A 26,571-nucleotide genomic window follows, 5' to 3' on the forward strand; every position below is an offset into this window, starting at 1 on the left:
AATGTTGACGTGTGACTTAAACAGGTTAGTTTTCTAACATTTCCTTTTCTGTGACTCCCCAAAGGTCACTGTCAGTGATGCAGTTTCTCATTTGTCACTAGACTAACCCATCTGGATCAGAAATCCTAATTCATGTGGGCCAGTATTTCTTCAAGTACTCATTCATCAAATAATTATTGAGCACCTGCTGTGTGCTGGGCAGGACAAGAAGTTCCTACATGCTTTCTGCTGGGGGAGGTTAGGTGAGTCAGCACCTGTATACTGTCTAGTGGGGGAAGCAGACATTAAACAAATAATAACACAAGCAATTACTTAATAATAGTTCTTGGGGAAAGCATCAGGATGCTGAGGGCATCAGTGGGGTAAGTGACCCAGGCTAGGATGGTCAAGGCTTCCCTGAAGAAATGATGTTTGAACTGAGACTGAAGCATGAGCAAATATTAAGAGGGACAGAAAGGAAGGCATTCCAGGCCAAGGGAACATATATGAAGGCCAAAAGGTACAAAAAACTTGATGTGCCTGAAGAACTGGAGAGAGAGGGTGAGGGGGAGAGTGGTGTACAGTAGGGCTGAAAGGATCCATTGGTTCTTTCTAGGCCATGTTGGAGTTTCAGACATTATACTAAGAGGAATGGAAAACTCTTAGAAGGCAGGTTTTTTTTTTTTTAATTTTTAATTGCAGTAAAATACATGTAATATGGAATTTACCATCTTAACCATTTTTAAGTGTACATACAGTTCAGTGGTGTTGAGTACATTCACACTGTCGTGCAACCAATCTCCAGGACTCTCTTCATCCTGCAAAACTGAAAGTCCACCACACCCATTAAACAAGTCTCCATTCCCCCTCTTCCCAAAGCCCCTGGCAGCCACCCTTCCACTTTCTGTCTCTCCGAATTTGACTATAGTTACCTCGTACAGGTGGGATCATACAATATTTGTCCATTGGTGACTGGCTTATTTCAATTAGAATAATGTCCTTAGATTCATCCATGATACAGCGTGTGTCGGAATACTATTGAAGGGTTTTAACCTGGGGAATGAGACGACCAGATTTTTTAAAATTAACAAACATTTTTACTAGCTGTAGCATGCACCGGAAAATACACAAAGTCCACAGCTTGATGGATTAGCAGAGTGAGCACACTGATATTACCATGAGCCTGATCAAGGAATAGAGCACTACCAGCTCCAGAGTCCCCTTGTGTCCCCATCCTGCCTCCCTCCCCTTCTCTCCCCAAAGGAAATACTATCCTCACTTTGAACACCATAGATTATGCCTGTTTCTTAACTTTATAGGTAAAGGAAATGTTCCTTTATTCACAACACTTGTGACACCAAATGCATGGGTTTTCAACACCAAGCAGTTTCCCAAATCTCTACAAACACCAACTAGATGTCCTACAATTTAATTCAACTCTGACACTACCTGGAGTTAGCACAGACCCCATAGGTTAAAGGCTCAGTCTCACAAAACTGCCCCTCCACTTCAGACACCAGTTGCAAGTTGTGAGCCCAGGAGTTCCTACAACCCCCTCTGCCATTTGAAAATTTGCTATAATAGCTGACAGAACTCAGGAAAATACTATCCTTGATTTATTGTAAAGGATATTATATAAGATACAGATGAACAGCCAGATGAAGAGGTACATAGGGTAAGCTCCTGAGATTAGGAGCTTCTGTCCCTGTGGAGTCAGGGTGTGCTGTCCCTCCTCGCACAGAGGCGTGTTCACCAACCGAAAGCTCCCCTGATGCTGTCGTTTAGAGTTTTTATGGAGGCCTCATTACATGGGCACAGTTGATTAGATCATGGCCATTGGTGATTGGCTCAATCTCCAGCCCCTCTCCAAAAGTTGGGGTGTTAGAGATTGGGCTGAAAGTTCTGACCCTCTAATCACAGGTTGGTTTGTTTGACAAGCAGCCCCCATCCTCCAAGAATCACGTCATTGGCTTAAATTTAGAATTGGTTGAAAGGTGTTTATTACAAATAACAAAAGATGTTCCTCTCATCTGTATTACCCAGGAAATTATAAGGGTTTTAGGAGCTCTGTGACACGAACCAGGGATGAAGACCAAATATATATTTATCACAATATACATGGAATGATGGTATGCATTCTTTTGCATTCTTGTGACTAATTTTTTTGCTTACATCATATTAATAAGTTCATGTTACTGCATGTAATGATAGTTTTATCAGTGATCTGCTATATGAATATGTCATAGTTTATGCATTCTGCTCTTGATGGACATATGGGTTGCCTGCCGTTTGGTGGTTACAAATAATGTAGGGTTTTTTTGTTTGTTTGTTTGTTTGAGATAGTGTCTTGCTTTGTTGCTCTGGGTAGAATGCAGTGGAGTGATCATAGCTCACAGCATCCTCAAACTCCTGGGCTCAAGCAATCCTCCTGCTATATCAGCCTCCCAAGTAGCTGGGATTGCTGGTGTGCACCACCACACCTGGTTAATTTTTTCTATTTTTGGTAGAGATGGGGTCTTGCTCTTGCTCAGGCTGGTCTCCAACTCCTGACCTCAAGTGACCCTCCCACCTCGGCCTCCCAGAGTGCTAGGATTATAGGCATGACCTCTGCCTGGCCCAAATAATGCAGTTATAAGCATCATTGTACATGTCTTTTGGTACACACACATACATGTTTTATTGGGTATATACTTAAGAGTGGAATTGTCCTCTCCCTGTTAGTCTTCTTTCAAATCCACCATGTCTATGGCAGTTCATTGTCTTTTCTCCAAAAATCTGTTCCTCCTGCAGTGTTTGCTATTTCAGTTAATAGCATCACCTCTTCCTAGACACCGAGGTATCTCCCTTTTTAGGCCTCTACTCCCTTATCTTATTAATTACCAGATCCTGTTGATCTGAAATGTGTCCATTTCTCTCCACATCTATTGCATCCTTCTCTGGTCTGTCACCTAGATGTGGCTTCCTAACTGGCTCCCCTGTGTCCACTGTGGCTTCCCTCTGCCCCATTCTCTGCAGTAGGACACAGACTTTTTCTACTGTGCATGTGTATATAGCCCCAGTATATACATTATACTTAAAAATGTTATACACACACTATTGGGGTTTTTTGACATAAGCTAGTACTTAGGACCTAACACTTACATTAATAATTAATAACAGCTGTAATAAATCTACATATTTCTAATAGCCTTCATGTTAATTTCTTGTTTTTTGGCTTCATTTTCCAAATCTGATTTTTTAAAAATCTTTTTTGGTAGCTAAAAAGAGCTTGTACAGGGGTAGAGGTATTAGCTCTGCTAGTATTTTTTTTTTTTTAACTTTGCTGGGATTTTTTTTAAAGGCATTTGTTGATTGAAAGGGAGACATCTAGAGAGGGATGGTCATCTGTGGTATATGCCATTTTGCAGTATACTGAAGACAAACACAGGAGTGAGGGAGTCACTGCCATCCCCTTGATGTTGGAGGACTCCCACTCTTCATTCAGGACACCTCATGTACCAGGTGTGACACACAGCCACCTGAAATGGACTGAGGAAAGCAGCCAGTGTTAGTCCTTGATTAAATGCCAGTAAAGCTTAATTTCTTATTACCAGTACCAGCCAAGTAATTTTTTTAAAACTCAAGTAAATTTAGGAGCATGCATAGATAAAAGGTCAATACACCAAAAACAACAAAAAAAGTCAGTTGTACTTCTATATGCAAGGAACAAATTAGAAAATAAATTTTTAAAAATATAATTTAAAATTGCATTGGCACAAAAAACTATAAAATGTTATTACAAGAAATTAAAGAAAATATAAATAAATGGAGAAACTTTCCATGGTCTTGGGTCCAAAGACTTGTGTTGTTATGGTGGCAGTACTCTCCACATTGACCTACAGATACAAACAAGTCTTTGAAAATACCAGCTGGCTTTTTGCAGAGATTGACAAGGCGATCCTAAAATTCATATGAAAGTATAAGGAATCCAAAATAGTAAAAACAAACTTGGGGAAAAAAATAGTAAAATTAGAGAATTCATATTTCCTGATTTTAAAACTTGCAGTAAGAAAGTGTGGTACTGGCATGGAATCAATGGAATAGAACTGAGATCCAGAAATAAACCCTTATGTTTATGGGCAGTTGACTTCCTTCGGGTGCTGAGATGACTCAATGGGGAAAAAAAATAGTCTTTTCAGCACAGGGTGCTGGGACCAATGGCTATCCAAGAAGACTGAGAAGGGGGACGGAGGAGGCTGAAGAAATGTGTGTCGTCTCCAAGTTAAATGGTCATCTGCTGGGGGGATGGTATACTGAGGGCTGGAAAGAATTCTTTGCATTTAGTGATACAAAGCAAAAGTGACCAGAAATTCAGAAGAAGGCAGCTGTAACATTTTAAAGTTTGTAAATCCCAGGGCAAAGAAAGCTGGGTGATTACAAATCGTCTTAATGGGAAAGAAAGCGGAGATTACTTGAGGAAGCCAGCCTGAACACACAGGCTGCAGACAGCAGTTTCACTGAGATGAAGGGAGGTTGTGCAGCGAAGGAATCCATCCTAAGAGAGCATTTGCTCTTCTGCAGCCTCGCTCTGTTTCAGTTCTGAGGTCGTTCTCTGTGGTGGAGAGAGCAAATGCAGAACAGTCCGGGGAAACATTTTCATCCATGGTTAAGTTGGCTCTGAGCAGTAGACCTATCTCTGTCCTATTCTTCTTGCTGTGAATATTCTTTTAAAAAAAGGAAAAGCTTTTGGAAAGGAGGCAAGAGAAGCCCTTTTGCTTGTTCCTGTCATTATGGGCAACCTTTAACTCTTTCTGAGCGTTTTAGTTTTTGAAAAAATTTTGTAAGTCTGTGCTGTCATCTTGCCTTTGCCTTTTCAGCTTTTGTATGAGTCCTCCTTCAGGTTTAATTCATCCTGTGCATTCCTGCTGGTTTCTTCGTGGAATATCTCATTTTCTTTCTCACCAAGATGATTCATAATTACCCAGCTTTCTTTGCCCTAGATTTTGTAAACTATAAAATGCTATGTTGCTTTCTTCCAAGTTACTAGTCACTTTACCCTGGGTCTGCATGAGGTTCCAGGCAGCGGTTCATTCTCCCAGGGAGATGAAGTGAACTGGGAAGCAGGTGGGATAGCCTGTGTTTAGCCGAGCGAGATTTCTGTAGTTCTGCAGATAGCTGGCATCCCTGTCAGTGCTCTCTCTGGTCTCCCAACTTTGTGATCTGTTAAGGAGTTTCATATTCACTTCATTTGGCCAGTTGACCTTGGTATATTGCCCCCTCAAAGTCTCGTTTCCCTTTTCTGTCTCTCAGACATGTTCTTGAGTGCTTCTGTTTACTTGTTTCCTTGAAGGACACCTTATCATGACATAAAATATCTGCTTCTCCTTTTTCCCCTTAGAATAGTAGTAAAGAGTATACTTTTCCATCATTATAGGCTGATCTTGAGACCTTCTTCAGCAAGTGTCATTGATTATTTTGTATATTTGAGGTAAACTTTTAATTTTTTTTCTTATTTATTGGTCGATGTTCATCTTACCAGATTATGAACACTTTAAACCTCCTGTTCACATTTTTCTTATGTGATAATCTCTTCCAGCCTTTTTTATCTTATTGTTCCCCATAGGGACTGATTTCATGATTTCCAGCCCCCCGCCCAACCCCCAAAGTTCCCTTACCTGCCTCCTTCCTTGGCAATTTAGCTTAAAGTCCTTTGCTTGCTGGTCAGGCAACCCCTGGACAAATACCTTCTTCCCTGTTAGTGTGGGCCACATGGTTCCTAGCCCATCATACTTGTATTTTAAATTATGGTCCACATAGCCCAATCTTTGTCAATACTATCAGTGTGTCAGAATCATTAATACTGGAAGTAAGAAGTGATTAAATAAAACAGGCATTCTCCTACATCCTTTACTTTTCTGCCCAAGAATTAATAATGTCCTCAGGTACCACTCTGGATCCTTGAAGGTATCCTTGCATCCCTGTGTGCATTGGCAGGCTGAGGTACAATTAGTAGTTTTGCCTTGTCTTGGTGGGCCCCTGGTGGCATCCAAGAACACAGAATACTCTATTGACTGAGCGGGGTCTCTGTATCGCCACTTCCTCATTTTTCAACAGAGATTTCAGGATTTCAGTCTTGTGTGTTTAGGTAGGTGATGACACTGTTAGTCAGGAATTCAACATAGGAAGAAGGTCACATTTGAGGGAAAGATAGTAAGTTTGAGGTGCTGAGTATTCATGGAGAAATATCTAGCAGGCAGGTGAGTATTAAACAGCAAAGCTCAAGAGAGATTTACATTTAGACATTGTTTACATATAGGTGGTAGTTGAAGCCATGGGAGTGGGTGATATTGCTCACCAGGAAAAGAGGGCCTAGGACAGAACCTTGGTGAACACCTCCAGGTAAGGGGCTAGCAATGGAAAATGAGGAAGAATAGTCAGAGAGGGGGCGGGGGAACATGATGAACGGAGCCTAGAGAAAATGGGGCTCAGGAAAAGCTACACTGAACATTGCAGTCCTTCGTGGGATAGGGAGTGATGTGGACTGAATAATTAACACTGTTGTGTTGTACTACGATACCAAATTTGTATGAGGGCTGAGTTATAATTTTTAGTTACTTTGATTTATACATCTCTCTTGCATGAAGTATTTGTTGTATCAGTTTTAATAGAAATTATTTTTGAACATAACTTTTCATGCGAAGTGATTTGTATTAGCCATCATTTAAATTTACTCTTAAGATGCTCTTTATTATGTCATGGAGAATATCCAGCAGATATACTTGCGTACTAAGGATGTGAAAAATAATCAAAATCCATTTAAGGTGTACTCTAAGTACAGGAGACAAACGGTGATGGATGGCTGCTGACAGCTGGACTTGCTGACCGTTCAGCTGTTCCACAACCCTTCCTGTAATGCCGATTGGTGCATCCAGCACTCTGGGTGCACAGAAGATACTGTGTTGCCTTCTTAAAAATTCTATACAAAAAGGTTAAGAATTTGTTTCTTTAGAACTGTTGAAATATGTGGGCTGCCTCTCAGAATAGTGGTCAGTGCAAAGGGAAATAGGATTAAAGGAAATCAAGTATACTGAAAATGCAGTATCAAAGTATTAAAATATTTGTGACATGGTAATACGTGTACTTGATCAACATCAGTTGAGTAGCAAGATCTAGTGGCAGGTCTAATAACTTTACCAGCATTTTGCAGTATCTGTAGTTACCATAATGTGATTGCTGCTGCTTACAGAGTTATAGGTACTTTGTTGTCTATATTCGTAAAGAAAATGCTAGATTTAAATTAGAGTTTAGCAAAAATGAAGATGGTTTCCCCTCATCCAAATTTCACTAACCCCTGAATTCTGTCCCCAGAGCCTTGTCAAGAACCCTTGCTCTAGATGTCATTCTTCCTGTGAAGCTCTCCTTTCCCAAATAGCTGGCACTTCCCTCATGTGAAGGAAAAGGATCGGCACTGTACCTCCTTCTTGCGTCAAAGGACTTTCCAAGGAAGCTTCCTCTTAGCTTTGGCCTTTTGGGGGGGCTTGGATTGTTAAGTGTGGATCCTGATGAATCAAGAGCCACTCAGCAGGGATAATCCTCTAATCTAGGCAGTGTCTGCTTGACTCAGAAAAAATGGGTGCTCTGGGTAACAAAATCCCTGAGTTAGATTGCTTAGAAATAATGAGGAAACTTATCCTGTCTCAGAATGGGAAATGGAGAGGGAGAGCTGTGTTTCGGGTTAAGGACTCAGTGCCGCGGCAGTGTTCGCAGGGTTCTGGTTCCTCCCAGTCTCCTCTCTTTGCTGTCTAAAGCTTCAGCTGCATCCTAGCGTGGGTCTCCTCTTTATCCTAAGGTGACGGCCAGCAACAACTGGAGTCACTTGTTTCCTTATTCATATCCAGTGGGAAACAGAAAAAGCCAGCCCTTCACATATGTAATTTACGTTCTTCATTCTTGTGTGGCTTATCTTAGGTTGTCTGTCTCCCCTCACCCTACATAGGTGTCACGTAAAGCCACACAGCAGGAGGTGAGTGGCAGGAGATGCAGCAAAGCTTCCTCTGTACTTACAGCCACTCCCCATCGCTCACATCACCACCTGAGCTCCACCTCCTGTCAGATCAGTGGTGGCATTAGAGTCTCATAGGACCTCAAACTCTACTGTACACTGCGCATGCGAGGGATCTAGGTTGCGGCTCCTTATGAGAATCTAATGCCTGATGATCTGAGGTGGAGCTGAAGTGGTGATGCTAGTGCTGGGGAGCGGCTGCAAATGCAGATTATCGTTAGCAGAGAGGTTTGACTGCACAATAGATGTAATGCGCTTGAATCATCCCAAAACTGTTTCCCCACCTCATCTGTGGAAAAATTGTCTTCCATGAAACCAGTCCCTGGAGCCAAAAGGTTGGAGATCACTAATATGGAAGTGATCTGTAGGTGCCTGAATTAATAAGGTTTCTGGGTTTGCTTTGTTTTTAAAAATAAGCAGATGCTGGTGGCCAACTGAGAGTTCACTTCAAACTCCAAGGTGGTCCTATGGCCCTGCCTGGAGGTGGGGCAAAACAACCCAGAAACAGATAAGCTATATTAGAGTGATTTTTGCCATAAACCTGACTACGGTGGACATTCCTGTCCATGCCTCCTTCCATGTAATCCAGTTGAACATCTAAGAATTCTGTTTTCCTCATCACAGTCAACGCTAGAGTTTTTACTTGGAATGGCAGGGAATGGACCCCTTCCCTGTGTGCAGTTTCCGTAGTCCTCTGCTGCTTCTCAGCATGCTGTTGACCTGATTTAGCTGTGTGTATTAGAAACTGGACTCATGTAAGTAGAAAATGAAAAATAGTTTCTCAAAAAAGGACTGCTTGGCACAAGACGTTAGTAAGTGTCATTGTTTCGGTAACAGAACAGGGAACCGCTGATACAGTAAGAGTGGCAGTGCTGGGGAGTACTCGGCCTACACCAGGGGAGTCCGGTGCTCAGGAACCAGGGCACTGAAGGCTATGGAGGAGGTAAGCCAGGAGCAGTGGGGCGGGGAGCGCAGAGAGGAGAGTGCTCAGCCCAGCGGGTCAGTCTGGAGGACAGAGAATGGCCTCGGACTTAATAGCGTGGAGGTTATTGATGCCTTTTAGTCAGAGCAATTTTAGTGGAGTGGTGGGATGCAGAAAGATTAAAACGTGCTGAGGAATGAGTAGACAACAAGGGGATAGCGACAGTAGGTACAGATGGTTCTTGAAAAGAGTGGCAGTAGAGGGGAGTTTTTGAGATATCTGTTTTTTTCTTCTTTATTTTTAAGATGGAAGAGATCAACAGGTTTAAATGAGAGGAAAAAGAACAAGAGGGAATGATCATTCGTATAAAGTTCTGATAAATCAGGAAGGAGTAAGATCCAGATCATTTTTACTGGCCATTACGATAACAAGTTCTACCAAAAAGAAAAATGTAGCAGAAGTAGACAGGGGAAGAGGGGAGAAGGGAGAGAATTAAAAAAAAATGAGAGGAATAACATTTGTAGATGCAAGGTTAAGAGAAAATTGAGACTTAATGAATAAGTTAACAGAAAATTAAGAGAAAAGGGTGAGTAGAACATTTCCAATAAGACTAAACATCCAATGGAGTAAAAAAAGAAGTAAGATGTTAGATTTAAGTGCAAATGCAGAAACAATAAGAGAGTAAGTTATATCCATGGAAGTAGATAAAGGAATGAAAGCTAGACACAAGTCCAGTAGCTGAACATTACAAATGAAATTAAAAAATTGTTAATGGGCCTATAATCCTAGCACTTTGAAAGGCCGAGGCAAGAGGATTGCTTGAGGTTAGGAGTTTGAGACCAGCTTGAGCAAGATCAAGAGCCCATCTCTACAAAAAACAGAAAAATCAGCCAGGCGTGGTGGTGCGTGCCTATAGTCCCTGCTACTTGGGAGGCTGAGGCAGGAGGATCATTTGAGTCCAGGAGTTTGAGGTTCCAGTGAGCTATGATGACACCACTGAAGTCTACCCAGGGCAACAGAGCGAGACTCTGTCTCCAAAAAAACCCAAAAAACAAAAAAGATTGAGGAGATTATAATCTCATTCAGGACCAGGAAAGCAAATAACAGGAACATATCTGACAATTGAAGCATCTAAGTCTGAGGGACCTAGTTAGTCTCACTTTTATTTTTACATCTTTCGTAGGAAACGACTAATAGAACATTATTACAGTTAGTACATTACCATATGAAACAAAGAGATCTTTGGCACAAGCTTTTTTTAATGCGGTTTTTGCTTGATTTCCCTCCTTGTTATTCTTCCCCTTCTCTCTTCATCAAGTATGTTAAGCATCTACTATGTGCCATACATTTTATAGGAGATACTAGACCTCACATTCTAGAAGGAAAGATTCAGAAATAAACAGCCACTTACGCAGGATGATAAATGCAAAGATGGATGTAATCTCAGGGTGCCATGGCAACTTGAAAAAGCACCCAACTCACTCAGTCTTAGGAGGCTGCAAAGGCATTCTGGAAAAGATAGTGGAATCCTAAGGCTCAGAGGTGGACAGTGAGAGCAGTGGGACTGGTGTTTCAGAAGGAGGAAATGAGACACACAGGCTCTGAGAGGGAGAGGTGTATCTGGGTAGCTGTGCCACGTGCCTGGAGTGAAGACGGCCGCCTGTCTTAACTGTCAGATTTCTCTGTCACCCAGGCTGGAGTGCAGTGGTATCATCATAGCTCACTGCAACTTCAAACTCCTGTGCTCAAGTGATTGTCCCTCAGCTTGCCCAGTAGCTGGGATTGCCTGTGCGTACCATCATGCCTGTCTGATTTTTCACAGAGACAGGGTCTCCTTGTGTTGCTCAGGCTGGTCTCAAACTCCTAGCCTGTAACGATCCTCCTCCCTCGGCCTCCCAAAGTGCTGGGATAACAGGCATGAGCCACTCTGGCTGGCCTTGCTCTGGGCTTGAAAGATTTACAGCCTGCGGCAGATTGATGGTTTCCAGAGCTGGGAAGGAAAGCACAAACCCGTACCACAACATGGTGGCTGCTACTTCTTATGTGGGAGGTTTGCATGTTTAAGAAATGAGGTCTTGGCCGGGCGCGGTGGCTCATGCCTGTAATCCTAGCACTCTGGGAGGCCGAGGCGGGTGGATCACTCGAGGTCAGGAGTTCGAGACCAACAAGAGCGAGACCCTGTCTCTACTAAAAATAGAAAGAAATTATCTGGCCAACTAAAATATATAGAGAAAAAACAAAATTAGCCGGGCATGGTGGTACATACCTGTAGTCCTAGCTACTCGGGAGGCTGAGGCAGTAGGATCGCTTAAGCCCAGGAGTTTGAGGTTGCTGTGAGCTAGGCTGACGCCACAGCACTCACTCTAGCCGGGCAACAAAGCGAGACTCTGTCTCAAAAAAAAAAAAGAAATGAGGTCTTACTAAATCAAATGAATCAAAGTGGAGGAGAATTTCAGACTGGTGGAATGCGGAAGAGAGATTTCATTCATTCATACAACCAACTCTCTAAATATTTATATATTCTTCCTACCATAAGTTCTTCCCCTTCAATCTTTTCAGAACTTGATTATCTTAAATTTGTAACGTGCTATAGCTTCTGTCACATAGCATCTTATTTGGTCATCACAAGTGTTCAAGAGAAGGGCATAAACATGCTCTGCTCTGTTCTGCTGGCAGTGCCTGCCCGTGCTGTGTGCTGCGCATTACCAGCGTGCTATTTAGGTCCCACCTCCCCCCAAACCCTTACCTTTGGGCTGCTCTTTCCCGCCATCAGTTTCTAAGTGCTTTTTGTGTTGGCACTCTCTGCCATCTTGTCAGTGTTTAATTTCTGTGCCAATCTCAGTAAATTTAGAGGCTCTGTAAGACGTCAAAGCAAGATGTGTGTTCCATTGTTCCTTTGGTACTTAGCATGTTGCTAAGAGCATAAGTTAATATTCATTGAGGTAAGGATCCCATAATTGTTTGGTTTCTGTTGAGAGGTAAATAAAATTCTCATTACTATTTTTGGACTCTATAGGAATGACCATTTAGGGAAAAAAATTCAGTTTCTCTGTAGTACAATATTTTAGATTATCTATAATTTTAAATTTTTATCATGGACTTCTAATAAAGTTTTCCTGGCTCTGTAATTAATAAATGCAAGGCATTCAGAGTAGTATCCTCTTATAAAATTTTGCACGTAAGAAAAATGGAAGGAAAATGATTCTGAATTTGAACAAAATCACTATTGATACATTTTAATGGGTCATAATTACATAGATCTTTATGCTATGATATTTTTTTAACTTAACAAATTGCTTCAAGTGTAAACAATTGCTACTAAATTTTGAAGTAATGCCACTTAATCATAGTCATTAGTCTTCTTAGGAAGTTGTTACAGAGCTGTTCACATTTTTTTTTTTTTTTTTTGAGACAGAGTCTCGCTCTGTTGCCCGGGCTAGAGTGAGTGCCCTGGCGTCAGCCTAGCTCACAGCAACCTCAAACTCCTGGGCTTAAGCGATCCTACTGCCTCAGCCTCCCAAGTAGCTGGGACTACAGGCATGCACCACCATGCCCGGCTAATTTTTTCTATATATATTTTTAGTTGGCCAGATAATTTCTTTCTATTTTTAGTAGAGACGGGGTCTTGCTTTTGCTGAGGCTGGTCTCGAACTCCTGACCTCGAGCGATCCACCCTCCTCGGCCTCCCAGAGTGCTAGGATTACAGGCGTGAGCCACCACGCCCTGCCCACATTATGTTTATTGTTCATGTTTATTTTAGTTATAGGAAGGAATAACTAGATAAAATGAGTATACTACAGTATTAAGTTCTTGATTATAGAAACCTTTTATTTTCTTCTGAAAAATAAATACGAGTCCCTTGAGCAGAATTTTGACTATCTTACTATGGCTTATTACGTATTATATTCTTACTAATATAAAATCAGAGACCTTTTATGGGTGATGAATTTTGAGGAACAGGAGCATTCTCTTGCTCATATGGTCTGTTGGATTTGTTTTGATCATGTAGTTCATAGACTATGTTTCTAGTGGGTAGGGATTCCTTTAGGAGAATTTTTAAGTTCTTCTTCAGTATGTTTGATAAATTTTGCTTTGTGGTTGTACTCCTTGCTGTGCCTTTTTGTGCCTAAAACATTGTGAATATTACTGAACTGCTGTTCTTGGAAGTGGACTGTGACACTCCCAAGAGGATGGGGCAGAGAGGACAGACTCGGGATCAGGAGCTGCGGTGGCTAAGACCAGAGGGATACAGGAGGAAAGCGAGGTGCCAAGCCTGGGCGAAGTTCACATATTTTGGCTCAGAAAATACCCAAGGCACTGAACTGGATCACTAGGACAACATAGGATGGACACCAGTTAAAGGGGAAGGATTTTTTTTTTTAAGCACTCAAGAATAAAGGAATTGTTAAAGGCTTTTTCACTTACATGACTATAAGATAAGAATATCTCAGTCTTTATAAATAAGTAAAACTAAAGATCAGGGAATTTAAGTAACCTGTGACAGTTGCTCAGCTGTAAGTATTTGGTCTAGAATTTGGACCCCAGCTCTTGCTGATTCTGTAACTGTGTCGTTTCCTCTTTACTACACTGTAAATGCACGCATGGCCACAGAAAAATGAATAGATGCTTCACAGAAGATAAACATACAGATTCCTTTAGATATTCTTGATTCTGCATTTTCTTCCAGGGTTTATGTAGCAGTATATTTTGAAAAATAACAAATGAAACGCTTAAAACCAGCTTTTTGTCACCAGTTGGGTACAGTATTGGAGGTTTTCCTAAGACAACGAGGCTATTGTAACATGTCACCTAACTGCTTGTTATTTTAAAACAGCATAATTATCTGTGAAACAGATATCACTGAAAGTAAACAGTCTGTTTCAGGATTTTAAAGTTTCATGATGTGTTGACTGTGTCTTTCAATAATTTTTTGCTACAATCATGCCATAGGTTTTTATCTCCCTGTTTAATTTGACTGAGAAAGGGTTGACGTTTCAGAGTGCAGACACTGTTTAAGGTAAAGGGTAGGTGATAAGTTGTAGTCAATATGAATCAGGACAAACTGAAAACATTCATCTCCCACTTACTTTATGTATTAGAAGACCACTGGTAGCAAATATGCTCTCATTTCAATCTCTCACCATGGTTAAGTATAAGAAATTGGAGAAAGATAGGTAAGTGGGAATGATAGCTATAATATTTCTCTGAAGTTAGTGGCATCTTTACGTTGTACAGTTTAAGTGGCATAAGGGTTTTCTTTTGCTAAGCAGTGTGCTTCAGGTGTGTGGAAAACAGACATTTCCCCACTGCTGTCATCTCTTTACATACCACTGTCACACTGTATTATTAATACTCAATATTTTTCTTGATTTGTTTGCTTCTGGTATGACACCTTAGGGTCAGTGTGCTGTTTCCCTGCTCCTCCTCAAGTCCTCCCCAGCACAAACAGGACTGGCAGTGACTGGCTCCAGGAGGCACAGGGCTGCCTGCCATCCTCTGCCCCTGCGTGCCATCAGTCTCTGACTTAACCTTCAGTGACTTCTTTCCACTTCTGGACTGCTCTTCTCTTTCATTTTAACCTTTCATGAACCTGTTACGCATGCAAGAGTGTGGAATGGGAGGAGCAGCCAGGGGCAGCTTTTTAAGATTTTTAAGAAGGTACCAGAGCTATGATGACCACGTGCAGAATCAGAGTGAGGAGCTTGGTCTGACAGATTCAGATGTGCCTATGGATATTTGAAAGAGACCGTCCCCAGAAATCTAGAACAATAGCCACGTAATTTGTAGTCCCAAGGGATGGTATTGGTGTCTTCTCGTATCCTATTATGGTAAATACGTTTTAATGTGGTGTTGTGGAATAATTTTTACCAGTAAATATAAATTACAGGAATGTTCTACTTTGTTGTTATTTTAACTACTTCAACTTTCAAACATAGGCCAAAACTGAACTTTAAAAATTTCCTTAGAAATTTGTTCAAACATGCTTGAATTTCAATACCACCACTTGGTAACTGAACCAAAGGTTACTTTGACTTCTTCATCTACCCCAAGCAAAATTAATCTCCTGTTTTCTCACTGTGGTGGTAGTGGTTGGTGGTGATGTAGGGTATGAATGGATAGAGTAGTAAGTGCAAGTGATATAAGTCTGTAAAGTTAAAAAGAAAGTTTCATTGTTTTGATTTACCTTACAGGTAACGTTTTAATGGTGCACCTCTCTCCCTATACAGATATTGATTGAGATTCATTGTATTGTCATTTGTAGATATCTCATAGCTCTGCTGGCAGTGAGTTGCTGGAAGTGTTTTGACTCTGGCATTCAAAGAACAGTTCAGCACTGCGATAAGGACTTGGTCTCTTTTATTTATTTTTAATAAATACTTTTTTTCTTTTCTATTTAGTTGCTGATCATCTGGGCTGTGATCCTCAAACACGGTTCTTTGTCCCTCCTAACATCAAACAGTGGATTGCTTTGCTGCAGAGGGGAAACTGCACGTTCAAAGAGAAGATATCGCGGGCTGCTTTCCACAATGCAGTTGCTGTGGTCATCTACAATAATAAATCCAAAGAGGAGCCAGTCACCATGACTCACCCAGGTAAACAGAAGAGGGAGTTGTAGATTTTGTTTTTCCTCCTAGAAATTGTAGAAATTGTTGCTTTATAGAAGGCATTCTACTGCTGCTGAAGCTATATAATTTTTGACATAATTCTATGATTATTTTTACTTTTGACATTACCATTTGTTTGTTGAGACACCTGTCTTTTCCCCTTAGTTGAATTTCTTCTTCTTCGTCTTCGTCTTCGTCTTCGTCTTCTTCTTCTTCGTCTTCTTCTTCTCCTTCTCCCTTCTCCCTTCTCCCTTCTTCTTCTTCTTCTTTCTTCTTCTTCTTCATTATAATAGTCTGTAAAAGTTACACTTATTAAATAACTGGCTGTGATTGCATCCTTAGTTGTTTTGCATTTCTGCGTTTACTGGATGACTTTGACAGATGATGTATTTGATATGGAATCATTTGCCCAAGTTACATCATGGATTCTCGAGGATTACCTGACTGGGAAGGATACTTTTTATCTCATCAGGATAAATGTTGAAACCCACTTAGTAATTAGCATAATTATGGTAGTAACAATAGTTTTCCATTTCTTGTGGAAGCATTTAGGATGTTTCTAATGTGATTGTTTTAATAACAATTGTCACAATTTATTGAGCACTTACTATATGTATGCCAGGTACTATGCTATGAGCTTTTAAAATATGTTTCTTAGTCCTCACAATAACCATGGTGACGTGGGTCTTCTCTCACCTTACAGAGCAGGAAGGAGACTGAGGCAGGTAAGGGCTGTCAGAGTAGGGCTCAGACCCCAGTTTGCTGGTGTTCTTTCAGTTTCACTACTCTATCTCCGTGAGTGGAAACCTAGATAAAGGTTAGTATTGCGGCTGAGCAGAGTGGCTCACACCTGTGATCCTAGCACTCTGGGAGGTTGAGGTGGGAGGATCGCTTGAGGTCAGGAGTTCGAGACCAGCCTGAGCAAGAGCAAGACCATGTCTCTACTAAAAATAGAAGAAAATTAGCCAGGCAACTAAAAATAGAAACAAACAAAAATAATTAGCCAGGCGTGGTGGCTCAAGCCTATAGTCCCAGCTACTTGCGAGGCTGAGGCAAGAAGATCGCTTGAGCCCAGGAATTTGAGGTTGCTGTGAGGCTGACACTATAGCACTCTAGCCTAGGCAACAGAGTAAGACTCTGTCTCAAAAAAAAAAAAAAAAGGTTAATATTGCATTCATAAAGATTTTAGAATTCAATGGCTTAAAAAATTAACTTTTTATCATGTAATGTTAACATAATCCAGTTGTAGATAATATTTTTGCAAAGACTTGCTCACTGTAATCAAGGGCTGTTTATATTTTTGTGTGTATCTTGATAGAATAATACAGATAGATTTAAATTTTATTTCCCTGTGACTTATTTTATTCCTTTTAAACTAAGCCTTTTAGAGCTAAAATCCATTTTTTTCCAGTTGCAAAAGTAACACATGCTCATTGTAGAAAAACTGAAACTAAGGAAAAGCACAAAGAATAAAATAGAAAGAATATGTGATTTTTCACTGTCCAGAGATAACTAGAGTCCTGTAACTTAATTTATTCAGAGAAACCAAAAGGAAACCATGGGACAGTTTACTTTAGCTGGACATCTGTGTGGGAACACTGGGCTCAAGACAGTAGTTTTCCTCCTGGGTCTCAGCAGGTGCTAGTTTGTTTTTGTCCGCAGTCTTAGAGGAAAGAAAAACTGTTTGAAATTTTAGACCTAAGACAGCTTATTATTCCATGCTAACTTTTTCTTTATTGAAAACATGAAGAAAACGGACAAGGACAAATTCAATTGAGCAAAATGTATTTGTCTTTCCCAATGATGTTATTTTACATAGACAAAACCACAGAGAAATAGCTAGAATGAGAGTCTTTTAATAAAACTGTGAGATGATCTGGGAATTTTAAGAGGGAATTGAAATCTTTGAAAAAAATATTGTAAATGATTTTTGTTTAAAAAGGGTGGGAAGATCCTATAAATTCATGCAGTATTTCCCGTGTATGTTCCTTGAAATGTTAGTTTATCTAGATGTGTTCATAGATGATCCATGGAAGAGAAAAGACAAATTGTAAAATAAGTTTTGGAAAATGCTTAAAATGTCTTCCACAGTTAGAGGCTCCTGGTGCTCATTAACGTATTGGGGGCTCTGTGAAGTCTTAAAGAACCCACTATATGTTGATAAATGTGTCCCAAACTTATTTGACATATAACTCTTATCACAGATTAGTGTGTAGCAGCACAAATAAGGAACCTCAGGGGTATAGTCTGAGGACATGTTCTCAGGAAGTGTAACTTTTGTAAGGCAAACAGAATGGAGGTGTTTAGAAGAGCAATAGGAAATGGCTCTGTGTAGTGATTAAATGTGTAGAAAATTAGAATAATGTGGGAAAGTAAATTGGTACAATACCTTGGAGAAAAATTTGGCAATATCCAGTATAAAGAGTTCATACACTGTCATCCAGTAATTTCACACCTAGATATATACTCTAGAGTACTTTTCAAACTTTAATGTGCATACAGATTACCTGGGAATCTTGTTAAAATGCAGATTCTTATTTAGTAGGACTGGAATATGACCCAAGAGTCTGTATTTTTAGTAAGTGTCCAGGTAATACTAATGCAGCTGGTCCACAGATCTTGCTTTGAGAAACAAGGATGTCAAGAAGATAGGAAACCTAGATTCAGTCCCAGATTTTCCACTTATGTGCTCTTTGACATAGGCCAAGTTGCCTCCTGTGTTGGGGTTGGAGAAAATGCTCTCTGAGGACTCTTGTGACTCTAAATCCAGATTCTGTGGAAGGCCATGGATTCCACCTCCAGCCACGTGGAGGCCGATGGGGAGATTTCATGGACTTACACAAACATTTACAGCCTCTCCCTGTGCTTCTCTACATTGTTGTTACTCTTGCACCTGTGCAGATTATTGTAAGCACATGTCTGTCAGAGGAGAATGAATTAATTGTGGCATATTTATGCATCAGTTAACTACAAATGAATTAAAGCTGCATATATTTATATGAATAAATCCCCAAAATACAGTTAAGTTATAGGAGAATATTTATAGTCATATCATTTGAATAATACTAAAATGTACAACAGTAGTTATTTAAGAATATATATATAGGTATAAAATAAATAAAAACATACATAACATTAATATCAAGTTTAGGACAGTGGGTCCCTCTGGAGAGAGAAGAAAGGAAATAGGATCAAGGAGAAGTAAATGAAGAGCTTCAAATACACCTGTAATGTTACATTTCTTGAGCTGAGTGTTGGGTACACAGGTGTTTATTATATTCTCTTTCATTTTTGGTCATTTGAAATATTTCAGAATAAAAATCATAAGAGAAAAACTTTGTAAAATATGTATAAGGTAGGATTAGAAATAATGGGGAGAGAGGGTAGTACTTCTGGTTATGACCAACTGAGGAGATCAGCAAATCTTCTAAAAAAGCAACTGTAAAACTGGACAGAATTGACAAAAACAGTTATTTCAGTGTTCTGGAAATCAACCAAAGGCATACAATACTCTGAGACACATTTGTGCTTTGAAAAACTGCCAAACTTCAGGTAAGAACAGTGGAAAGTTGTGGTGTTTAGTAGGGGCTGCTTCCTAGTCTCGTGAAACTGTGTTGTGTGGAGTTTCTGCCCGGGTGGAACAGGCTGCAAGGACTGGCAGCTTGATCTGTGCTGATTGAAGGGGCTCTATTTGGAATAGTGGGTGACATCAGTGCCCATTGCCATCGTCTGTGGAAGGCACTTCATGGAGGCAAGCAGGAAAGCAGAGGAGAGCCAGTGGCTTAGCAATTCCCTAGGAAGTCTTAAAAAGAAGGGGAAAAAAAGAACATAAAAAAAGAAGAAACTGAGTGGAGGTATCAGTGGCTACATGCCACAGAGGAAACAGATTTCATAGGTTTAACTCAGGCATGTTAATAAACAAAAGCCAACAGGCAGGTAAGGCAACAACACCAACTGTAAGGGGGCGGGGGAAATCTCAGAATTTGGAGTTGCTACAATATATCATCTAAAATGTCCAGTTTTGAACAAAAGATTACAAGACATGCAAAGAAATAGGGACGTGTGACTCATAATCAGGGAAGAAAAACATTCTATAGAAACTGTCTCTAAGTGTCCCCAGATATTGGATTTAGCAGAGAAAAACTTGAAAACAATTAATATAAGTATGTTCATAGAACTAAAGAAAACTATATTTAAAGAAGTAAGGAGGCCGGGCGCGGTGGCTCACACCTGTAATCCTAGCACTCTGGGAGGCCGAGGCGGGTGGATTGCTCAAGGTCAGGAGTTCGAGACCAGCCTCAGCAAGAGCGAGACCCCGTCTCTACTAAAAATAGAAAGAAATTATCTGGCCAACTAAAAAATATATATATACAGAAAAAATTAGCCGGGCATGGTGGCGCATGCCTGTAGTCCCAGCTACTGGGGAGGCTGAGGCAGTAGGATGGCTTAAGCCCAGGAGTTTGAGGTTGCTGTGAGCTAGGCTGACGCCATGGCACTCACTCTAGCCCGGGCAACACAGCGAGACTCTGTCTCAAAAAAAAAAAAAAAAAAGAAGTAAGGGAAAATATGACAATAGTGAATGGAAACAATGAGTCAACAAATACAAATTCTCAGTAAAGAATATAAAATTTATTTGAAAGAGCCAAATAGACATTATAGAATTAGAGAGTTTAATATTGGAAATGAAAAATTCACTGGAAGACATCAATAGCAGATTCAAATTAGCAGAAGAATCAGTGAACTTAAAGATAAATCAATAGAAATTATCCAATCTCAAGCAAAAAAGTTTTTTAAAAATGATTGAAGGAAAATGAACAGAGCCTCAAAGGCCTGTGAGATACTAGCAGATATACTAACATATATGTGATGGAAGTCCCAGAGAAGAGGAGAGAAACAAGGGAGCCAAAGAAATATTTGAGGAAATAATGGCTGAAAACTTACCAGATTTGATGAAAACATTAATTAATCTATATATCCAGGAAGTTTATAGAGCCCTAATAGAAAGTCTGAATTAATTCTGAAAGATTGAAATTGCATAGAGTATATTCTTCAACCACAATAGAATATGTTGTAGAAATCAGCTAAAGAAGGAAATCTGAGAAATCCCTAAGTATTTGAAATTAAGCAACACACTTCTAAATAACACATGGGTCAAATAAAAAAGTCACAAGAAAATTTTTAAAATATTTCAAACCAAATGAAAATTAAGAACTCAACACATAAGAATTTGTGGAATGTTGGTAAAGCAGTACTTAGAGGGAAATTTATAGCTTTAAACACCAAGGTCAGAAAACAAAGATCTCAAATCAGTAACCTAAGTTTTACCTTTAGAAACTGAAAAAAGAACAAACTAAACCCAAAACAAGTAGAACAAAGGAGATAATAAAGATTAGAGGAGAAATCTATAAAACACAAAGCAGAGAAGTAATAGAGAAAGTCAATGAAACCAAAAGTTGGCTCCTTGGAACTATCAACAAAATTACAAACCTTTAGATAGAGTGATCAAAAAAGAAGACACAGATTACCAAAATCACAAATGAAAGGGGACATCATTACTTACTCTACAGAAATTAAAAAGATTGTAAAGGAATATTATGAACAACTTTATGTCAGCTGTGTTTGGGGTCCCAAAGACCTCCCACAGGTTCAGTGATTCACCAGGTGGATTCAGTGTATAGTCACACTCACAGGGAGCCACTCTTACCAATTCATGGTGGGAACCCTCCCAAAATCCAAGTTCCCTGGTGCCACCGAAGGGCCAGCTTTATAAGCAGACCTTTTAAAGAATAGCAGTTCAGACCTGCTATGTTTACTCTTTTGTGTACATTTACAAATCAGACAGCATAGATGAAATGAACAGATTCCAAAAAAAAAAAAAAAAAAAGAATTACCAAAATTGACTCAAGAAAAAATAGCAAATCTGAGTAGACCTATCAGAAGTAAAGAAATTGAATTGGGCATTAAATATCTTACCACAAAATTCACTGGTGCAATCTATCAAATACTTTTTTAAAAAAAATCCAACCCTTCACAAACTGTTTCAGGAAATAGAGAACATCAGTTTTACCCTTATACCAAAACCAAGCAAAGATATACGTGAAAATGACACACCAATATCCCTTATGAGTATGAGCATAAAGTCCTTTAAAAAGTATTAGTAAATAGAATCCAGCAATATATAAAATGGATTAGATTCATGACCAAGGGAGATTTGTCCCAGGAATATAAGGGTATCTTAACATCTGAAAATCAATTAGTAGAATAAGTGACAAAACACTCAACAAGTTAGAAGTAAAGGGAAACATCCTTAGCCTGATAAACGGCATCTAACTATGACAAGCCCACATTTTTCATCATATCTGATGCCTTCTCCCTAAGATCAAGAACAAGCCGAAGATCTCCATTCTCACCATTTCTATTGAACATTAGACTTGTGGTTTTAGCCATTGCAGGCAGGCAAGAAAAAGAAATAAAAGGCATCCAGATCAGAAAGGCAGAAGTAAAACATATTATTCAGAGTTTGTGTATGTAGAAAATCTGATGGGATTTATTTTGAAAGCTACTAGATCTAATAATAATGAATGAGTTTAGAAAGGATGCAGAAGACGAAATCATTGTACAAAACTCAATGACATTTCTATATACTAGCTATGAACATTCCAAAAATGAAATTAAGAAAATAGTTCATTCACAATTGCCTCAAAAACAAAAACACCCCACATCTTAGCTGGGCACTGTGGTGTGCGCCTGTAGTCCCAGCCTCTCAGGATGCTGAGGTGGGAGAATCACTTGAGCCCAGGAGTTTGAGGCCAGCCTAGACAATGTAACAAGGCTCCATCACAAAAAAACTTGATAAATTTAAGAAGTATCATTAACAAAAGAAGTGCTAGACTTGTACACTGAAAACTACAAACATTTCTGAGAGAAATTCAAGAAAATCTGGATAAACGCAGAGACATTTCATGGCCTTGTATTGGAGTGCGCAGTGTCGTCAGGGCAGCCCCTCTCTTCAGAGTGGCCTGTGTTCATTGCAGCATTCATTGCAGCACCTGTAGAAACTACAGTGTCTGCTTTGTAGAAACTGATGCCTGATCCTAAAATTATATGGAAATTCAAAGTACCTAGAATAGCCAAAATAATTTTGAAAAAGAACAGTGTTGAAGGACTTACACTACTCGATTTCAAAACTTCAGCGATCAAGGTATTGTGGTATCGCCATAAGGATAGGCATACAGATCAATGGATCAGAATTAAGAATCTAGAAAGAATGATTTTGTGGTTAATTGATTTTCAGCAGTGGTGCCATGACAGTTCGGTGGGGAGAGGATAGCCTTCAACAAATGGTGTCGAAACAATTGTTATCTACATGCAACCAAAGAAATAAAAAGAAAAAGAAGTGAGACCTTTATATGTTACTTTACAATAGATGTTAAACAAACTCTGTAAGAACTAAATTTATAAACTTGTAGAAGAAAGTCTTTGTGATTTTGGACAAAAAGTTATCATCTATGACTCTAAAAGCACTGTCCATAAAAGAAAAAAATAAATTAGACTTCATCAAAATTAAAAATCTTTTTCATTCAAAAGACACCATTAAAACTATGAAAAGCAACAGGCTGGAAACTGTGGCTCACACCTGTAATCCTAGCACTCTGGGAGGCCAAGGTGGGAGGATTGCTTGTGCACAGGAGTTCAAGACCAACCTGAACAAGAATGAGGCCCCATCTTTACTAAAGATAGAAAAATTAGCCAGATGTCACGGTACATGCCTGTAGTCCCAGCTACTTGGGAGGCTAAGGCAGGAGGATTACTTGAGCCCAGGAGCTTGAGATTGCAGTTAGCTATGATGATGCCACTGTACTTTACCTACGGCAACAGAGTGAGACTCTGTTTCAAAAAAAAAAAAAAAACCCACAAACTGAGAAAAAAATATATTTTGAAAATACAAAATATTTGAAAATACAAACCACACATCTGATATATGACTTGTATCTAGAATACATAAAGAACTCTTACAAAATCAGTAAGGTAAACAATCTAGTTTTACACTGGGCAAAGGATTTAATGATTAGACATTTTCTTGATTATTAGAAAAATGCGATCAAAACGAGATAATATTCCACACCTACTACAATGACTATAATTAAAAAGTACCAAGTTTTGTTGAGGATGTGGATAAACTGGAACCCTTGTGCTTTGCCAGTGGGAATATGAAATGGTACGGGCAGTTTGGAAAAGTCTGGCAGTTTCTTAAAAAGTTAGACACAAATTTACTGTATGACCTAGCAATCCAACTGCCAGGAATCTGCCCTAGAGAAATGAAAACAATGAAATGTCCATACAAAGACTTATATACAAATGCTCATAGCAGCATTATTTCTCGTAGCCAAAAAAGTGGAAACAACTCAAACTCCCGTCTGCTGGTGAATAGATAAATAAAATGTGGTATGTCCATACAATGTAATATAGTTTAACAATTACAGTTGACCCTGAACAACAAGGGTTAGGGGTGCTGACCCCCCTACACAGTTGAAAATATGTGTATAACTTTTGACTGCCCCCAAACTTAACTTTAATAGCCTACTATTGACCAGAAGCCTCACTAGTAACGTAAACAGGTGATGAGCTCATATTTTGTGTTACATGTGTTATGTAGTGTATTCTTAAAGTACACTAGAGAAAAGAAAATGTTATTAAGAAAATCAAAAGGGAGAGAAAATATATTTACAGTTCATTAGGTGGAAGTGGATCATCATAAAGTTTTCCATCCTGGTCATCTTCACGTTGAGGAGGCTCAGGATGAGCAGGGGTTGGTCTCACTGTCTCGGGGTGGCAGAGGGGAAGAAAATCTGCATGTAAGTGGACCCTCACAGTTCAAACCCGTGTTGTTCAAGGATCAACTCCAAGTGGAATTAACTACTGATAAATGGATAAACCTCAACAGCGTTGTGCTAAATGAAAGAATCCAGGCACAAAAGGCTACTATCATGATTCCACTTACATGAAATGTCTAGGAAAGTGACATTTACAGAGAGAGAGCAGGTTAGTTGCTATGTAGGGTGGTGCTAGATGTGAAGATTAACTGCAAATGGACATGAGGGAGCCGGGCATGGTGGCGCACACGTGTAGTCCCAGCTACTCAAGCTGATGTAGAAGGATCGCTTGAGCCCGGGAGTTCGAGCCCTGCCTGGGCAACATAGGTGAGATCTAAAAAACAATACAAAAATGTGTTTTAAAAAATGGACTTGAGGGAACTTTCTGGGTGATGGAAATGGCCCCAAACTGGATGTGGTGATTGTTGCACAGCCCTGTAGTTTTACTCAGATTAATGAATTGTACACTCAAAAAAGGTCAGTCTGGTGACATGTAAATTATACCTCATTAAAGCTGTTTTTTAAAAGTATAGTGCAAACCACAGTTCAGAAGCAACACAAAAAGAAGATTCTTAAACTGAAATAGTTTTGAATTCTATGCCCTTAAGTATCCTTACTTGGAGAGACATGAAAGTATTCATGAGGTGTTTGTTGTATTTATGTTTTTTTTGTTGTTGTTTTTTTGTTTTTTTGAGACAGAGTGTCGCTTTGTTGCCCGGGCTAGAGTGAGTGCCGTGGCGTCAGCCTAGCTCACAGCAACCTCAAACTCCTGGGCTTCAGCGGATCCTACTGCCTCAGCCTCCTGGGTAGCTGGGACTACAGGCATGTGCCACCATGCCCGGCTAATTTTTTTCTATATATATTTTAGTTGGCCAGATAATTTCTTTCTATTTTTTTAGTAGAGACGGGGTCTCACTCTTGCTGAGGCTGGTCTCGAACTCCTGACCTTGAACAGTCCACCCGCCTCAGCCTCCCAGAGTGCTAGGATTACAGGCGTGAGCCACGGTGCCCGGCCTGTTGTATTTATGTTTTAAGTGTTCAGGGTAGAAATTAAAAGACTATATAAGGATAGAATGCTATTAAAAAGTGGACAAGAAAAATGTAAACATAAAGATGGTTGCTTTGCTTTATAATTAGTAGAGATATGCTAAGTGTAAAATTAAAAGATTAACTGTGAAGACATAGATGTTGTCTATTCTAGAGTTAGAAATCTAAACCAGACTGGTCTAGATTGGTACATAGTAATCCCAAAAGTTACATAATTATTTCAATGAAAAACATGGATGTATTGTTAACAAAAGCAAGGCTGGGCACTGTGGCTCAGGCCTATAATCCCGGTGCTTTGGGAGGCCAAGACAGGAGGATCCTTTGAGGCCAGGAATTCAAGACTAGCCTGGGCAACATAGTGAGACCCTGTCTCTACAAAAAAATTTAAAAAATCAGCCAGGTGTGTGGCACATGCCTATAGTCGTGGCTACTTGGGAGGCTGAGGCAGGAGGATCACTTGAGCCCAGGAGTTTGAGGCTGCAGTGAGCTATGATCGCGCCCCTGCACTCCAGCCTGGGCGACAGAGGGAGACTCTGTCTCTAAAAAAGGAAAGCTTCATCTTCAAAGCAGAAGTATGCCTAAGGCAAGGGCTATTTAGTAACATCATGAGGATGTTGAAAGAAGAGAGGGGTGGTTCTCTGGGCCAGTGGGGTTGATGCTGCCTGAGTGCTCATCTGCCCAGCCCTGTCCTAGGGGTGTGGACTCTCATATCCACAGCAAAAACAAAACCAGGCAACCAAGCAGCTGCCCTGAACAAGGACAACTATCTAAAGGAACTAGAAGGATGTTCCTGTCTTCTCTGTCATCTAGGTGGGACTTGGAAAACCCAGCAGGAAGCATTGCGTGGGGATACGGAGGGAACATGTGAAACAGCTCATGCAGCACAGTTCCCACAGGCGAAGTGAGGAAGAGCAGAGCAGGAGGGGTTCCTGGCAGACACACTAAGAAGAAATGAAGCCCATGTTCAGGGTCAGAGAGACAGTGGTCATAGAAAGGTCCCATTCCAGTCCAGTGAGCCGAGCTTGCGGGAAGGACAGGCCACACAGCACACAGTAGCGCACATCGTGGGGAGCCTTCTCTGACTCCAGAGCTGTCTCCAGAGTT

The 26,571-nt window shown here is 40.1% G+C and overlaps 1 protein-coding gene across 3 annotated transcripts in view; it reads left to right on the forward strand.

Moving 5' to 3' along the window:
• RNF130 (ring finger protein 130) overlaps positions 1-26,571 on the forward strand; it is an 87,936-nt gene that overhangs the window by 13,066 nt on the left and 48,299 nt on the right. For all 3 annotated transcript variants that reach the window (XM_045527717.1, XM_045527718.1, XM_045527719.1), the window contains exon 2: positions 15,341-15,535. In XM_045527717.1, coding sequence (XP_045383673.1) covers positions 15,341-15,535 — 195 coding nt within the window. The remainder of the gene's footprint in view (positions 1-15,340; positions 15,536-26,571) is intronic.

Source organism: Lemur catta, chromosome 16, assembly GCF_020740605.2.
Source record: "Lemur catta isolate mLemCat1 chromosome 16, mLemCat1.pri, whole genome shotgun sequence".
NCBI classification, from domain to species: domain Eukaryota; kingdom Metazoa; phylum Chordata; class Mammalia; order Primates; family Lemuridae; genus Lemur; species Lemur catta.